The sequence below is a fragment of the Lygodium microphyllum genome, chromosome 12 (genome assembly GCF_053477565.2).
Source record: "Lygodium microphyllum isolate KBCC chromosome 12, Lygodium_microphyllum_v1.1.10, whole genome shotgun sequence".
Classification (NCBI taxonomy): Eukaryota; Viridiplantae; Streptophyta; class Polypodiopsida; order Schizaeales; family Lygodiaceae; genus Lygodium; species Lygodium microphyllum.
In genome coordinates, this window is record NC_141146.1 from 17802320 (window position 1) to 17821205 (window position 18886).

Here is an 18886-nt window from a genome sequence, read left to right on the forward strand (position 1 = left end):
TGCTGATGTGATTTGCAGCCACTAGGGATTAGTTCTACAACATGTGACAGTTATTTGGAGCCCTCCAAAAGCAGGTGATAGTAGTCCAAGGTCCTTTTAGTGGAGATGACATCATATAGGAGGGGGCAAGAATCTTTTTAGTGGTCCTAAGTTGCAGATCACAGCTTCCATGGCTATTTGAGCAGGGCAATAGTAGCTTTTCAACATTTCTCAGTAGAATTAGGGTTTTGACCGCTGCCTTGAGATGTTTGCTCAGAATTGACATCCTGGGACTTAAATTCCAATTGCTGATATCGAGGCCATTTTAGCGAGATTTAAGAGGCTAATCAACCAATGTTAGATTTGGGGGCAATTTGTATTTCAAGGAGTAGGGTGAAGGCCAATTCCCAAGCAAACCAAGGAGCAAATTGGTTTGCAGGCTTGTTGATTAGTTTTGATAGTAAGAGGCACTTGGATTAGTAGAGGATATTAGAGGATCTTAGTTGCAATATAAGAGAAAGAAATACCGAAAGGGGCGCTAGTTTTGGGGCCAATAGGGTGTCCAATATCCAAGATTAAAGTGGTAAAGTGTCCATTTTCGGTTTATGTGAATTTTATGCTTGCTGTAATTAGTGCTTAATCAGGTTATTTATCACTCTATCTGAGGAGGAAGGTTGGTTTCAGCTATGGTGGGTTAGGGACCGCATATGGGGATGTATGGCACAACTCCTTATTATATGTAGCAACCAATGCATGGTGTGAAAGGCCCAATGTATTTGGGTATGGTTGGTAATATGCATAACCCTATGTATAGCAATGTTGGCATGATGTTGGGGCATAAAGTGGCTAGGGCCATTTGGATTAGTGGAGGAGGTTAGAGGATATCAGTTGTACTCCATCCATTTGTAATAAAAGTTAAAGAAATATCACAAGAGCCACTTGTTGCGGGGCCAACAGACTGTCCATTATCCAAGATTAAAGTGGTAAAATGTGCATTTTCAGTTTTTGTGAATTTTACGCTTTCTGTAATTAGTGTTAAATCAGGTTATTTACCACCCTATCTGAGGAGGAAGGCTGGTTTCAGCCAGTAGTAGGTGGAGAGAAAGGGTGATGTCCAAGGAAGGATGAATGAGGGTTGTGGGATGTGGGAAGTGGTAGGGCAGATCCCTATTTATAGACACATGAGCCAATCAACTTTCTAGGGTGGTGTCTTGGCTTTCTCAGTTGGCACCTGGGAACTTCGGTGCATTAAGTGTGGACATGCAAACATTTTAGTACATTTAATATCTGAGAAAACAGAAAATATCTTAAAACTCGACTAAAATAACTGAGGTGGTAAGCAACAAAGGGTGAATCTTAACTTTATTCCTTGTTTTCGAGCTTCTTAAACATCCTGAAAACGCAAACATCAAATGTACCAAAAGTGTCCAATGTATGATTGAAGTCATTTGCGGACAGATTTATATAGTATGATCTGTCCAAACTAGTCAAACTTGTATGATCCATATGGTTTGTACAGTTTATAAAGATTGTTTTTTGATTTGATCATTGGAGCTTCTTAAAAGTGTCTTCCTACCCAAAATTTGGCCATTTTATGATAGTTTTTTGCTTGTTTGTTCCTTACACTTGTCCCTCACTCCCTTAAGCTTTGACGTTTGCCTTTCACTACAAGCTTCAAGCTCTTCCTAACTCCTTTCTCTTGCTCTTGCTCTTGCGCTTTCTCTTCAACTACCTCTATCTCTACCCTTACCTCACTTACCACCTTTGAAATGGGTTGGTGTAGTGTCACATTTGAAGAGCATGAAGATATAAAAGACATGCTGCCGCTCTGAGCGGTGGATATCCTAGTTGTGCTTGGCAGAAGACGAGACCACGTACATGTCTACATCATCTTGGTTCACTCAAGGTGTACCGATGGCTCGGGTGGATGGTTCTTCTCAGCTCTAGTAATGCTTTACATGCTCACATGCTCGTAGTCAGAAGGGGCATGTGTGAGGGTGGGCCCCGGTGGAGAGAGGGCATGATCTCTTTCTCATTTCCTACCTCTAGCTCTCTTCCTCTTCCCCTATTTGGAACTTGCATCTATATCTATCATTACTTGCCTTGTTAGTCTAGTTAGTTTTGTATCATGTCATCATGTTGAAAGAATAGAAATACTGTAAGGGGCGCTCGCCTTGAGGGCCAATCTTTGTCATCTACTTTGCAAGAGTACTCTAGATCTTAGGTTCTTTGTGTCATTTATTTTCTTTGCTGAATTGAATAGTGTGTGTGTTGTACGTTTATGTTTAGTGTCCTATAGATTAGATCTAGAGGCTGGTTTCATATGGAGGCTATTTAGAGAGCATTGTCCTGTCACACCCATCACATCCCTTGTCACATGGAGACAATATGCAGCCAGTCTATACATTGTATCAAATCAGCTTAATATCTTGCCCTCAGATAGTTACTGTCTTCATAGAGAGCATGGTTTGATAGACTACACAAAGGTAAGGCATGGTAGCTGAGCATTTGATACATTCTACAGATATGGTGGCAAAATTCTTGGCACATGTTTAACAGAGCCATGTGTGAAGGCTTTCCAGGGAGCTAGAGGACTAGTACCATTGTATCCATTCTCAAGTCAAGCCATTCCACCTTACCAAGTAATTATCATACCGTCATGGTTGGCCATATATTAGCCAAATTATATGTCTCTATCCTTGAGCAAGAGTTGAGTCGACGAGTAGAGAGAATGGGCCTTAGGGCATAGGGGTAGGTTGGATTCAAGAAAGGCTTTTCGATGTTGGACCATGTCTTTACACGTGGAGCCATTATTGAGGAGGGTAGAGCCCATGGGAGATAGATCTATTTTTGCTCTGGAGATTTCAGCAAAGCTTTTGATATAGTGTGGATGGTGATATTGATGCATAGGTTACATAGCACGAAAGTATCTAGAGAGCTCACATGGGGTATTCTAACATTATATGAGTAGGTGGTTGGCAGAGTACAGACACGTGAGGGTCTCTCAGCTCTTGTTCACTTGACTATGTAAGTGAAGCAGAGATGTCCTCTTTAATAACAATTTTGGACCATACGTTGGTGTAATCTCCATAGTTGCCCTTGTACATCGTACGATACTCATTGTACTGTACAATATCCTATGTATCTTTACATTTTCATACGAAAAAAGGGTCCTCTTTGGCCGCTGTATTTGCCGCCTCTCCCTATGTCTCCCCGGGCTTTGCCTAGGCATTCCGCTTGCACGTGTGTCTTGCATGGCACTTTTGGTGGGGTGGGAAGCCTTGGATACCTTACCTCACCCCCTTTTCCGGCTATGCACTCCTCCCCCAATCCCCCTTGGATTCCATCCAGCTAGCAGCCATTTTTGACTCTTGAGCCCTCTCTGACTGTTTGACCCTTCTCTCATCTACAAAAGGTACTCCTCTCCTCCATACTTCCACACCACTTCAGCAAGCATTTGCCATCCTCATCTACCTCTCTTGGATCTTGAATTGTTTTGTGATTCGTAAAGCTGTAGCCTCTTACTCTCTCCTCTTTTCCGCACCCTATCAAGGCTCAAGGCTCAAGCCTCTTCCATCCCCTCTCTCTCACTTTGCTCTTTCAACTTTAAAGTTTACCTCAACCCTCTCCCTTTCTTTCAATTTTCACTTTTAAGTTTCAAGAGTCAAGACTCAAACATCTCACTCTCCCTCTCTCTCTTTCTCACTCTCCCCTGGGCCTCTCCATCCGTCATCAACACCATGACTCCTAAGAAGCACGAGGCCTTTAATTTGCACGTGATCCATGTGCAGAGGGAGAGAAAGAAGTCCAAATCCCACCATTGGACGTGTAAGTATTGTAGAAAGCACTATACAAGTGGTACAACCTGGCTCGGCTTCTCCAACTACTTTCCAAGATGGGGGGCAAGTTGCTCCATGCAAGGAGATCCCTCACAACATCGCGGATGAGATTCTCACTAAGATGAGAGGGGGCTCTACAAGAGGATGAGGAAGTGGCTTATCGGCACCAACTCCTATGCCTACTAATGAGGAAGCATCAAATGTGGGCGTATCTTCAACTGATGCGGGAGAGGCCTCTACCATTGGTGGTGGGGGCTCCACATCTGCATCCGGCTCTAGTAAAAGACAAAGAGTGGAGGCTCATGTGTCTCCGGAGAGACAATCCTCTCTCTCTCAAGTTTCCAGTCATGTGCGTGGATCGGTTGCCTTTCTTAGAGAAAGGCAATGACTTGCGGACATTGAAATTGCATACACGGTGATTGAGTGCAATCTTGCATTCAATGTCCTAAAGCAAGACCAATGGAAGAATATGGTAAAAGACATTGCCTATGTGGGTCCATGTGAAGAATGGACCGGTGTCACATACAATGGCATTAGGACGAAAAAGATTGATGAAGAGAAGGAGAGGATTGATAGAGCTCTTGATCCTATTCGGGCTATATGGATAAAATACGGTTGTTGCATTCTCACTGACGGATGGAGTGATTGTAAGAAATGGGGCGTCATCAACATACTTGTCTCATGTTCACTTGGCACTTACTTTTTGCAGGCCGTAGATACCAAAAAGAGGGGGAGGAAAACGAGCGCATTCATCTACCGCGACATTCGGCAAGCTATCATTGAGGTATACATTGCCTTTTAAGTTTGCTTCACTTTCTTTCATTATAATAATTGATTTATGCATAACTATCTATCATGAGAACATGTATTTTTGAAACCTCACTTAACATGTGGATTAATTTTTAATCACATGATTAAGTAAGTAATGCACATGTCAGGTGCAACTGGGGTTAAAGTAAATTTACGAGCTCGGGACCCAAAGAAATCACGGGATGCCAAAGACAAAAGTTGCTATAAGTTATGCCGCACAGGTATTTGGTGGTATTTAGTGTAAGTTGTTGGCCTAGGTCATCCATTTTGGCCATAAATGTCAGTTGGTGACACTAAAGAAGTGGTGTTTAATGGTACCTAATGCCAATCTGATGGTCAAAGATGGCGCAGAGATATCCGGGAATGGAAGTTGCCTAGCCAATTTAATTATTGGCCAATTATATTTTTTTTAAGGGCATCGAAATAATTATTAGATTAATTTTCAATATTTGAAAACTGAAAATTAATATTTAATTTTAAAAAATGCTAAAAAAACCATTTGGGAAGGCTTTCACTTGTTAAAAATGCCCATGCAAGATTGAAAAACGTCTTTAGAGGTTAGGGAGACACATTTTAATAAATTCAGCCTGTAAGAGAGAGGAAGGGGAGGCTGCTGGTTTGATTTGCAGCCATTGGAGGATCTTCTGAGGCGGCCAAGGCAAAAGAAGACCAATCAACAAGAGGAGACAGCACCTACAGGCTGTTGAGGCGGGGCAGCATCAATAAATGACCGATTTTCTCTACAAGCTGTTGTGGCAGGGCAGCAGCTGCACTTGACTGATTTTCAGTCATTCTTCGCGACAAAACTCTGATATTTCTCTCTCTACAACTTTCCCTCTTATCTCCTAGCCATTTCACAGCCTTGCTCTGAAGATTTCAGCATTTGGACCCTTGAAGGCTGAGAAATTGCAAATTTCTTTGATGTAAACCCCAATTTACAACAGAAATTAGGGTTTAGTAGAAGCCTTGGGAAGTGTGCTTGAAATTGGAAGCTCCAAGACTTGGATTTAACAGGGCTGAAGCTATTTTTAGCCTATTCAAGTGGAGGGATCAACAAATAATTGAATTTGGGGCATTTTCCATCTCCATCAAAGCGGATGAAGGCCAATTGATTTCCCGAATCAAGGGGAAAATTAGGTTAAAGACTTGCTGGTGATTTTGTACAGCAAGGGGAGTTGGAATACTGAAAGGGATTGGGAGAATCCCATGGTAAATCAACTCCTTCTTCAATAAAGCTAAAGAAATACCGAAAGAGGCGCCACTTTTTGGGGCCAATCGAGTGTGCATTGTCCAAGATCAATAGGTAAATTTGTATTTTCAGATTTGCACTAATTGTTTACTGCTGTAATGTAATTAAGTTGTAATCAGGGATTTACCACCTATCCACGAAAGAAAGACTGGTTACATGGTTCCGTTGCCGGGACACCACTCAATCCCTTGATTTGGTGGGCCCAAGATACTTGATTGCAAGCCAAAGCTTTGTGCTAGTGCTGATTTTTACTCTCAGCTGAGAAATTACAGCGATATGTCTTCATATAGTGAGATGGACTCAAGCAGTGATGATGCCTTTCAATATGAATGTTTACATGGGAATGAAGGAAATGCAATGCTTGACCTTGGACAAGGCTTAGACCATGGACAACAAGCTGAAAATGTTGCTATTGGGCAAGATACGCGGCCTTCAGGGCATAAGGAGGCTAATGACCAGCAAAATGAAGAGGAATTTGATGACTAGTTCAAGAATTGGATGAGGACAACAACAAATCTCTTTGCTAAATTGGCAAAGGATCCTCAATTTATCCGATTTTTTAATGCTCCAAAGAAGGACAACAAAGGCAAGAAGAAGAAGACGTCTAATACATCTTCAGGACAGCAGGATGCACCGAAGATAATGCCAAACCCTTCATTTGAAGCTCCCAAAGATGCTAATGAAATAAAACAGTTGGCACTTACGGGGTGAGGAATGCAAGTGCAAGGTCATCATGAAAGTGCTAATTCAATGGATTTTGGATAGCCGAGCGTGCATGCTATGATGGGGCAGCTAGGATATTTTGGTGGAAGCATGATTTTTCATGCTATGGTTGGACAAGGACTGCATATGGGAATGTATGGCACAAATCCCTATGGTATGCAACAACCAATGCACGGTGTGCAACGTCCAATGTATTTGTGTATGGCTGGAAATATGCAAGACCCTATGTATGGCAGCATTGGCTTGATGTCTGGGGCACAAAATAGCATGTTTGGTACTATATTTGCACCCCCGAATGCTTATGGGGCTCAAGGAATGAATGTTGGTCATGCAAATGCTCCGTTTGGCGTTGGTTTTGATGCAAATTCAGCAAATGCATCCTTTATGCAACAGCCAGTGTATGACAACTTGACACCCAAAGGGGCAGCAAAAGACTATGATGAGGGTGGAAAAGGAGTGAAGTTTGAGTCCTTCAGTGGTGTACAAGATAGGCTAAAAGCTTTGACTTTCATTCAGCAGTTTAATGGAGCCTATTTAGGGAGAAACTTCACAGAGTCCTCAAAGATTTGAAAGACAGTCACTTTCTTGAAAGGGAATGTATTACAGTGGTGGCCCATTCTTTTGATGCAAGGTAGAGTACCGCCAACGTGGGTACAATTCAAGCAAATGTTTGCATCAATATGGTTGACAAGTACCTTTGAGGTGGACATCATGACAGCTTGGAATAAGCTGGATGCTAAGGAATGTAAGAATTTGGAGCAATATAATCAGAAGTTTTGGGATGCATTGCTGCATATTACTTCTTATCGCCTCGTACCCCTTCACGAGCAAGTGGAAAAATATGTTTGTGGGCCGCCCAAAGGAACCATGGATTTTTGTATTGAATCCACCGTGTCTAGCATGTCTCAACTTATAGAGATTGCTGCTACAGCTGATGCTTTGCTACATGGGAAGGATTCAGGCTTCCCAGAAAGTGGGGATAAGCCGAATAAAAAGTTGTTTAAGCTTGAGAAAAGGGGCAGATCTGAAAAACAGTCTGAAAAGAGGCCAAAACAACAAAGAAAGGACTCCAAAACATTGGTACAACGTAGGGAATTGATGGCTGCAAATAAATGTTTTATTTGTGAACAGGAGGGTCACGTTGCAAGGGATTGTCCCAATAGATAGCAAACTGGAAAATTAGAAAATGAGGGAGATTCTAAAAGAAGCCCAAAAGATCAGTGGTATTGGTGCTTGATGTCAATAGTGATTAGCCCAATGATGATGCTACTGAGTTGTGCAGAGCATGGGGAAAAATTAGGAATCAGCATGCATTGATTTTCTTTGATAATGTTGTACGAGCCAACTTCATCTTTGTTGACATGGCCGCCCATCTAGGCATGAGAGAGGATGAGATGGGACCCATGGGGAAAGTTGGAATGGTATGTAAAGGCCATGCAGAGCTTGTCACATCGCCCATTGGAAAGCTTTGGCTGCACATAGAAGGATATGTGGACAGCGAAGAGTTCTTCATTGCTCCACTTGAGGGTTATGATGTATTGCTAGATATGCCATGGTGTCACCGTATGTTGCAGTGATTGATTCTTATGTAAAAAAAATCACTATTCAGCATAAGGGAAAAACACTCACACTTGATGTAAAGTTGAAAGGTGAATCTGTCCTTGTTGTATTTGCAGCTGCTATTTCTAAAGTAACGAAAAATCATCTTTTAGCGTACTTGGTTTTTACTAAGGATAAAGATGATAGTGAGAATGTTGGGAGCATGTCTAAGTTAGAGAATGATTGCATGTGATTTTTGAAAATGTATGCTGATTGCTTCTCTCAGTCACTCCCAAGGCAGCTATTGCCTGAAAGGCCAGAAGATCATGGCATAGATCTTATCCTTAGAAGTAGCCCACCTAATAAGCCACCCTACAGAGTCAGTGCAGCCCAACAGGAGGAGATTATGACTCAGGTAAATAAGCTGTTAGAAAAAGGGTTGATTCAAGCTCATTACCTTTTTGTTAGAGGTAGAGTCATCCCCTGGATAGGCTGTGTTAGGGTTTATCTGTTTACAGATCTGTTGGATAGATCTATCAGGTGCCATGTCATCAGTTCCGGGTAGGCAGACACGTCAGCAATGTACAGCAGAGTACGGCAGGATGCCACGTGGTGCTGGTATAGTCGGACATTAGTTTTTGCACAGTCGGATAGTTTTCTGATTATTTTATTCAGTTGACCTGGTGCTGGGCGTTTTTGTGTTTCTTGGCTATATATAGCCAATTGGTGGCACACTCTCTTTCATTCTGATCTTGAGATGTGTTGGTTGAGACTGACTGTGCTCGGGCTGACGGAGATCGAGGTCTTCAAGACGGAGACACACGCAGATATTTCCTCTGTCCCTATGTATATTTCTGTACTCTTATCTAGCATACTACACTGCAGATTTTCTGCATTACATTGTCTCCTTCTCTCTCTCTCTCTCTTTTCTCTGTGTTCACTTTCTCCCAGTCTTTGTCCTACGCTTCCGCATCGCTGCACTCTGATACTTTTTGTTGTCCAATGCTTTTGGCGCAGAAAAAGGATGTTTCATGGCATATATGTATTGATTATCGTGCTCTGAACAAGATCATAATAAAGAACTGCTTTTCGATTACTCGGATCGATGATATTATGGATAGATTGCAAGGAACAGCCATATTTAGCGGTATAGATTTGAAAAGTGGAAAACATCAGATATACATTAGACCAGAAGATGTGCCTAAGACAACTTTTAGGATATCTTTTGGATTGTATGAGTTTCTTGTTATGCCTTTTGGACTTACGAATGTCCTGCCACTTTTAATTGGATGATGGATCGTATCTTCAAGCCACATAGAGGATTTGTAGACACTTTCTTTGATGACATGATTGTCTATTCAAAGAACGAGTCAAAGCATAGAAAACACTTGGACATTGTGTTCAATGAACTGCATGACCATAGGCTGGTTATCAATGACAAGAAAAGTGAAAATTTCTTGTATGAAATCTACTTTTTGGGGTATATTGTATCGGCTGATGGTATTTGCATGGACCCTGCAAAGGTTGAAGCAATACGATCATGGCCACCTTTGAGAAATGTGCATGAGATCCGCAACTTCTTGGGTTTATGTTCTTACTAGAGGAAGTACGTACGCGGGTTTGCTAAAATTGTATCTCCATTGCATGCCTTGCAAAAGAAGGATATGCCATTTAGATGGACAACAATGGAAATTTCAGCATTTGAAAAGTTGAAGGAAAAGATGACTTTAGATCTTGTGCTTGTGTTGCCCCGATCTAAGGAAGTCATTCATAGTTCAATGTGATGCATGTGGTAATAACATTGGGGCTGTTCTTACGCAGCACGGCTGAGTTGTGGCTTACGAGAGCTGAATTCTCCAGGATGCAGAAAAGAATTGCAAGTCTATGCGAAAGAGCTCTTGGATGTAATTCATGCATTGTCTACGTGGAAACATTATTTGTTGGGGGCTAATTTTATAGTGCAGATAGACCATCAAACTTTGAGATACTTTCTGATGCAGACAAAGTTGTCAGAGAAGCATATGAGATGGGCAAATTTTCTCTGTATGTTTCATTTTCAGATTGTACATATTGATGGTAAAAAGAATGTTGTGGCTGATGCACTGTCATATAAGTCACAAATTTGAGCCGTTAGCATGGTTTATCACACTGAGTTGGATGCCATGAAAGAGTAATATGTTGTTGATTTGGACTTTGCTAATGTTTATGATCAGCTTTTGCAATGGCCAAAGGCATGAACACTTTGTGCTAAGAGATGGATTTTTGATGATGCATGGATGACTATGTGTCACAAAGCAGTTAAGGCCTAGAGTTATCTCTGAAAATCATGTTTCTCCATATGCAAAACACAGAGGTATTGATACCACAGTCAAGGTAGTGGAGCATTTCTTTTATTGGCCAGCTTTAAGGCATGATGTAGAACAGTTTGTTAAGGCATGCATCGTATGACAGAAGGTAAAGTATGATAGGCAAAAGATGCCGGGTTTGTTGGAGCCCTTGCCTATTCCTAATAGGCCTTGGCAGAGCATTGCAATGGACTTTATTTTTCAGCTTCCCAAGACATCTATAGGGAATGATGGGATATGGACTATCGTTTGCAGGTTTGGCAAACAAAGCCCATTTCATTTTAGTGAGTTAGAAAATAAAGACTGATCATATGGCACCATTGTTTTTGTAGCACATCTTCAAGTATCATGGTATACCAAAGTCGATCATCAGTGATCGAGACCCCTGGATAACCAGTTTATTTTGGAAGGGCTTGTTTGAGAATATAGGTATCACACTGAAACTCTCATCATTTTCCATCCGCAGACAGATGGTCAGTCTTTGAGGAAGCAAATTCCACAGTGTTAGATCTTTTGAGGTGCTATATTTCAGACCACAAGACACAGTGGGAGTAGTATGCCCTTGGTTGAGTTTGCTTACAACAACGCGGTGCATAGTTCTACGATCAAAGCTCCATTTGAGGTGATTAAGGGTGGCAAGAAGGTACCATCGATTTTGCAAACTAAGGATAAGATCTTTGAGGTTGATCGTTATGTGGAAAACTTGGATGTAGCCTATACTAATATAAAATATGCACTTCAGAGAACGCAAGAAAAGCAAAAGAGGACAGCTGATCGACACAAACGTGCTTTGCAGTTTGCAGAGGGTGATTATGTATTACTGCATTTTGAAAAGAAAAGGCTGAAAAAGATGAAAGGAAGAGAAAGATTGTATCCGAAGTTGAGTATGAGATACTATGGGCCCTTCCAGGTGTTGGAAAAGATCAACGATATGACATATTGGCTGAAATTACCTCCACATTGGTGGATACACAATGCCTTTCATGTCAGTTTGTTGAGGCCTTTTCATGGTGATATGGCAGAGGATATGCTTACTGAAATTCCACGTGAGGTTGAGGAGCTAGATGAGATTTTGGTACTTGAGCAGACTTTGGCACATAAGGAAAGAAAGGTCAAAGGTAAAGTTTCTAGGAGATACTTGGTGAAATTTCAGAATTATTCACCAATGGATGCCAAATGGATGGAAGAGGATGACTTGGCAGACCATCCTCAGTTGTTGTAGCTTTACCTAGATGCCTTTCAGTTAGAGCCGGACTTTAGTTCGGGCTTTGTCAGGTTCAGCAGAGCAAGGGTTCGGAGTATTGCTTGATGCTCAAGGGGGAGGTAGCACTTTCCCTCCTCCAGTTATGGACAGCTCTTATATGCAGTGGATCTCAGATATATTCGGCATGCATCCAAGGTATTGTGCTGATAGTATGTTTGCCATGAGATCACTACTTAGTGTACTAGTCACTGTGAGATGTATGCAGATGAGTATGAGTTTCACTCGGGCACTGAAACTATACTTTTGCATCAGCTTATGATTAATTTAGGATGAAATTTGCCTCAATTTTGAGACAAAAATTCTGATTTGTTTCAGCTAAGTTTTTGATAAGTTTAAGAACCATTTATGGTCACTTTTTGGATTAGTTGTATATCAGTTTTTTCACTGATTGTTGGTCAAATTTTGCAATGAGTTTGTGATCAGTTTGGGGTCACATTTGCAGGAGTTTGTGATCAGTTCTTAGATAAGCAAGTGATCAGTTTATGATTAGATTATGCTCAGTTTTCAATGGTTTACATCTAGTTCCATGAACAACAGCATATGTTATGATGCCATTGATGTTTTAGCGATGGTCTATGCTAGGTTATGCTATGCTATGCTATGGTTTGGTTTTGCCAGATGAGTTGAGCTCATGAGAAATAGACATGTGACATGATAATTTGGCAATGTTTTTGAGATTCTTTGTGAGTCTTATGTTATGTTATGTTGGTCGGTAATTTTCACGATATGTTGGGCATATGGAATGGTTGAACAACAGTGGGCAATGTTGTGTTGACTATGATGTCCTATGGAAATTCCAATGTAATACTTTGCTTTTGATACATTTGGTAGTGCAATCGAGGATGATTGTAAGGATTTCAAGGGGGAGGGTTGTTATGAGGATATGTATTTTTGAAACCTCACTTAACATGTGGATTAATTTTTAATCACATGATTAACTAAGTGACGCATATGTGAGGTGTAACTAGGGTTAAAGTAAATTTACGAGCTCGTGATCTGAAGAAATCACGGGATGTTAACGGCAAAAGTTGCTATAAGTTATGCCGCATAGGTACTTGGTGGTATCTCATGCCAGTTGTTAGTTTAGGTCATCCATTTTGTCCATAAGTGTCAGCTAGTGGCACTAGAGAATTGATGTTTAATGGTACGGAACACCATTTTGACTGTCAAAGATGTTGTAGAGACACTCGAGAATGGAAGTTGCCTAACCAATTTAATTATTGGCCAGTGAGATTAAATTTCAAGGCACCGAAATAATTATTAGATTAATTTTTAGTATTTAAAGACTAAAAATTAGTATTTAATTATGAAAAATGCTGGAAAAACTATCTGGAAAGGCTTCCACTTCTTAAAAATACCCATGCAAGACTGGAAAACAGGTTGGGGAGAGGTATTTTTATAAATTCAGCTTACAAGAGAGAGGGATGGGAGGCTACTAGTCTGATTTGTAGCCATTGGAAGACCTTCTGCGGTAGCCAAGGGCAAAAGAAGGCTAATCAATAGGATACAGCATCTACAGGCTGTTGAGGCAGGGCAGCAGTAGTAAATGACCGATTTTCTTCAGTTCTTTGCATCTACAAGCTGTTGTGGGAGGACAGCAGCTGCACTTGACTGATTTTTAATCATTCTTTGCGACAAAACTCTGAATTTTCTCTCTCTCTACAGCTTCCCCTCTCATCTCCCAGCCATTTCACAGTCTTGTTTCGAAGATTTTAACATTTGGACCCTTGGAGGCTGAGAAATTGTAAATTTCTTTGTTGTAAACCCTAATTCGCACCAGAAATAAGGGTTTAGCAGCAATCTTTGAAAGCAAGCCAGAAATTGGAAGCTCCAAGACTTGTATTCAACAAGGTTGAAGGTGAGTTTCAGTTGAATTCAGGTGAAGGAGTAGTCAGCCATTGACTTTGGGACATTTCCATTATCTATGAAGTGGGTGAAGGCCAATTGAGTGCCCGAATCAAGGGACAAAATAGAATGAAGACTTACTGGTCAGTTAGGACAGTAAGGGGAGTTGAAATACCGAAAGGGATTGGGAGAATCCCATTGTAAATCAACTTTTTCTTCAATAAAGCTAAAGAAATACTGAAAGAGGCGCGAGTTTCGGGGCCAATCGGGTGTGCATTGTCCAAGATCAGTAGGTAAATTTGTATTTTCAGTTTTGCATTTATTGTTTGTTGCTGTAATTAAGTTGTAATTAGGGATTGACCACCCTATCCAAGGAGAAACGCTCGTTACACTATCTATCTCCCTATTCTAATTTCTCTTTAATTTCTATCTCGATTCTCTCTTTCCTCTCGGGTCCCAATCTCTATCTTTCTTCGTTCTTGAATCTTGAAAGTTGAAACTTGAAAGGCTCAACTCTCTCTTTCTCTTTGTAAACTCCAAGTATTGTTACTTGTAATTTGTGGTTGTAGGTGGTATAAATGCGAGGAAGAATGTGAGAATGACAATACTTTGAACTTAACCAACTTGATTAATTATCACCATGACAAGCTAGAGAGAGAGAGAGAGAGAGAGAGAGAGAGAGAGAGAGAGAGAGTCGACAACATGTTGAGAGGAGAGCCAACCCCTCTCCCTTTTCAAGAATTTATTGAAATAAAACCATGGGCACGAAGTGCTTGAACCATATACAAAAGGGTTGATTTGTTGCAATTCTGAAAACTAGGGTTTTGAAACCCTAATTTCTGCAAACTGTGGGTAGCAAGTTGACTCTCTTCTTTAGTGCTTAAATTAGATCAAGCTAAGTAGAAAGTGTTTCTTGGATGAGAGATAGATAGTAGAGTACAAAGCATGCGATTGAAATTTCAGCATGAGACATTGTTTCAAATGAAGTGAGAGTCCTCCAATATATAAGAGTGGGGCTTGGGTGCTCAAAAGTGGAAAGTAGAGGCTGCAAATGAGAAGTGCTTGTTGAAAATGACAAGTGTAGGGACACCTGTCTCTTCAAAATGACACGTCTTCTTTTAGATGTCACATGTCACTTTTTTAGTGAAATAAACTTTCAAACCTTCTAGTCTAAAAATCTCTCAAATGATTAAGAATTTGAGATAGTTGTTGAAGATAAAATCGTTCCTTGCAAAATTGCGAAGCCTTCGCGAATAGAATTTTCATTTGAGTAACTTTTAAAAATAGGAACCTTCTAAATTTTAGAAGTTGCCAAATTTAGCTTTCGGAGAGCTTCATTATGTAGGTTCACCGGTTTATGGTTTGTTTCTTCGATCATGAGCATCTCGTTTCACTTTTTGAAACCACTCATTATATAGGCTTTTAAGCAATGTGACTATTTGAGTATAAAAGTGTTAGTCGTCTGAGCTTTTTTGTCAATCTGACCGCTCGACTAAGACGTTTAATTTCTATTGGGCATCTCGTCAATGACGACCCAAGTATAATTATAGGGCGTTCTGTCTTTTGGCCATTCTTAAATAGAAAGATAAACATTTAATCATATCTTGAAATACAAATCACATTTCAAAGTACACGAGCATCAAACTAATTTGGAATCGTTGAGTCAATATGTCTTAGTAATAATTGATATATAAAAGGTTTGTTACAGGTGGACCCTTTAAATATGGTGCAAGTTGTTACCGACAATGCATCGAATTGTCGACGCATAGGCCGTTTACTTGAGGCCGAGTTCCTGTCATGAGGATATGTATTTTCGAAAGCTCTGGATTAATTTTTAATCACATGATTAAGTAAATGATGCATATGTGAGGTGCAACTGGGGTTAAAGTAAATTTGCGAGCTTGGGACGCGAAGAAATCACGGGATGTCAAATGCAAAAGTTGCTATAAGTTATGTCGCACAGATACTTGGTGGTATCTGGTGCTAGTTGTTGGCCTAGGTCATCCATTTTGGCAATAAGTGTCAGTTGGTGACACTAGAGAAGTGGCGTTTAATGGTACCTAACACCAATCTGATGGTCAAAGATGACGCAGAGACACTCGGGAATGAAAGTTCCCTAGCCAATTTAATTATTGGCTGGTTAGATTATTTTTCAGGGCACCGAAATAATTATTAGATTAATTTTCAGTATTTAAAGATTAAAAATTAATATTTAATTATGAAAAATACAGGAAAAACCATTTGGGGAGGCTGTCCCTTGTGAAAAAAGCCCATGCAAGATTGAAAAACGTCTTTAGAGGCTGGAGAGTGACATTTCTATACATTCAGTCAGCAAGAGAGAGGGAGGAGAGGCTGTTAGTCTGATTTGCAGCCATTGGAGGACCTTCTGAGGCAGCCAGGGGTAAAAGAAAACCAGTCAACAACAGGAGACAGCATCTAGAGGCTGTTGAGGTAGGGCAGCAGCAATAAATGACTGATTTTCTTCAGTTCTTTCCTTGCATCTAAATGCTATTGTGGTAGGGCAGTAGCTGCACTTGACTGATTTTTAGTCATTCTTTGCGACTTTGAATTTTCTCTCTCTACAACTTTTCCTCTCATCTTCTAGCCATTTCACAGCCTTGCTTCGAAGATCTCAGCATTTGGACCTTTGGAGGCTGAGAAATTGCAAATGTCTTTGCTATAAACCCTAATTTATAGCCGAAATTAGGGTTCAGCAGCAGCCTTGGGAAGCATGCCAAAAATTGTAAGCTCCAAGACTTGGATTCAACAAGGCTGAAGGTGAATTTCAGTTGAATTCAGGTGGAGGACTAGCCAGCCATTGAATTTGGGGCATTTTCATCGTCTATGAAGTGGGTCAAGGCTAATTGAGTGCCCAAATGAAGGGACAAAATAGATTGAAGACTTGTTGGTCACTTTGGACAGCAAGGGGAGTCGAAATACTGAAAGGGATTGGGAGAATCCCATTGTAAGTCAACTTTTTCTTCAATAAAGCTAAAGAAATACCAAAAGGGGCGTCAATTTTGGGGCCAATTGGGTGTGTATTGTCCAAGATTAGTATGTAAATTTGTATTTTCAGAATTGCATTTATTGCTTGTTGCTGTAATTAAGTTGTAATCAGGGATTTACCACCCTATCTGAGGAGGAAGGCTGATTTTAGTTCCCCACAATTGTGTGGACTCCATGTGCAAGTCATTGTTTGGACTTGCTCATGGAAGACATTCGGAAGGTCAAGTGGGTGAAGAGGATGGTGCATAAAGCTACATCAATTGTCACCTTTTTCATCGGAGAGAATCACTTGTGAAGCCTTTATTTTGGTGGCAAAACTTTGGATACACATTGGAGATCTCGTCAACCCTAAGCGATCAAGGTCCTTGCCCAAGATTGCTCTTTGGATGCATGTGAGAGAAATTAGAGTGCGTATTCTCTCATTCACACGAAGATTTGCAATCGGCTTAGCATATGAGAGTTAGAGCGGCTAGTCTATTGCCGCACTAACTTACACATGATGAGGGCTATAATGAGCATGGGTAGTCCAAACCAAGTAAACACTTAGCCATAAAATTTAAAATTTGTTGTTTTAAACTTTGAAGTTTATACTTTATTAGACTCTAGCATTTACAATGTTATGTACATTGTGTAGGTGAATGTTGATACATTCAAGTTGATAGGCGACACTCTTTCGAGTGTACATTAGGCGGTGGGTGAGGAGGAGATGATTTTTGCAGAGCTCTATAGAGAGCTTATAGCAGCAAAATCGCAGACACTTGTGACACTGGTAGTTAGTGTGCTTGTAGGCGAGAAGATCGAGTAGGTGGTAGCAGGGGCACGGTCATTCGGCACCCTCCAACATCGAGGAGGGGTGGTTTAAGTGGCTGGCAAACATATGTAAGGAAGGGCTCTAGCAGCTCACATCCTATGCCTCGTGATGACATCCCCCCCTTGCCTACTTAGCTGCCAGCTAGGGAGCCATCATTTGATGATGGCAACCTCAATAGTGAGGATGAGTATGAGAGTGTCTCATCATTTGATGCCGAGGAGTCATCTTTAGACTCTCTTGAAGAGTACTTAGATGGTTCTGATGATGATGATGATAGTGATGCCTCATTATAGGTTCATAGGTCTCTCTTTTTTTTGTATCTACTATCATTGTATCCACATGCATGATGCCACTATGATGCATCATCCATGGAGCATGTATGTACTAGACTGTAGTTGTATCGCATGTTGTGCGCAGCCCATGCGACTGTGATGGCCACCCTCATGTATTTATCTTATTTTGTAATGAAATGGTTATTTCTAGTTTAAACATGTGTTCTATCATTTAATGACTATGGTTTTAAAAGAAAATCATGTTAATTTTTTTCATACTTATATCGTATTGTACCTTATAAAATAATAAGGTACGATTTAGTACCGTATTTTATCGTACCGTATCTTTTGTACTTGAAAACTATGGTAATCTCCAATTACATCTCCTATGGTGGTGGTACACATGATGTGTGGAGATTGATAGAGAGGCCATTGGTATCAACGATTTGCAAGGTGATCAAATGTAAGGTTTTGGTTGCACATGAGACTATTAGAGCTGAGCTAGGGGCTCCTCCAATTGTGGTGAAGGTCCTTACCAAATTAGTGCCATTCGTACACAACTTATGGGAGCTCCCTAAACACAAGTATTGCATGGCTAACCCTCAAGTCCCCACAACAACTTGTTGCAAGGGGTGATACTTCATGTAGGTATACCTAGTCATCATCATGGTTTGAGTTACATGGTTTTGACATGGATAGGCTATCACCCTTTTGTACTCCCTTGATGCAGAGTCTCTCACTTTGAGTCACTCAGAGAAGAATAGGATTATTTAGCTAGAGACCATGAGTACAAAGAAATACTTGAACACAAAACATAATTAGAAATGTATGACAAAGCACAAAGTGATAACAATAGAACTTGAGGTCAAGAGTAACTCAAAGACAGTGAAGATTGAAGGATGAAGAATGAATAATATAAAATGCTCAATGCAGTAAACACACTTTGCAAACTGAATACAAAACCTCGGAAGTCCCACATCATTGAAAGGACCAAGGCAGAAAGATGAGCTAGAGATTGTTGTAGTCTGGATGGCTCTTGAAACCTAGGCGGCAGCCTCCGAACATTGACCAGCTGTTGTAAATGGCAAAGGACAGCCATCGGGCAGCCGGCTGCACTATCCTATAAACACAGGGCTGAATATGTCAATGACTAGTGAAAATGGCATCAAATTTGTGACGATCAGCTCCCGGAGTGTTTGTGCTG

The 18886-nt window shown here is 40.7% G+C and overlaps 1 protein-coding gene across 5 annotated transcripts in view; it reads left to right on the forward strand.

Annotated features, from left to right (window-relative positions):
• Positions 1–18886, forward strand: part of PFT1 (phytochrome and flowering time regulatory protein (PFT1)) — a 194660-nt gene that overhangs the window by 45151 nt on the left and 130623 nt on the right. For 3 of the 5 annotated variants that reach the window (XM_087689221.1, XM_087689222.1, XM_087689225.1), the window contains one exon: positions 4528–4602. The exons of the other annotated variants lie outside the window; for them this stretch is intronic. In XM_087689221.1, coding sequence (XP_087545347.1) covers positions 4528–4602 — 75 coding nt within the window. The remainder of the gene's footprint in view (positions 1–4527; positions 4603–18886) is intronic. 5 annotated transcript variants of the gene reach the window in all.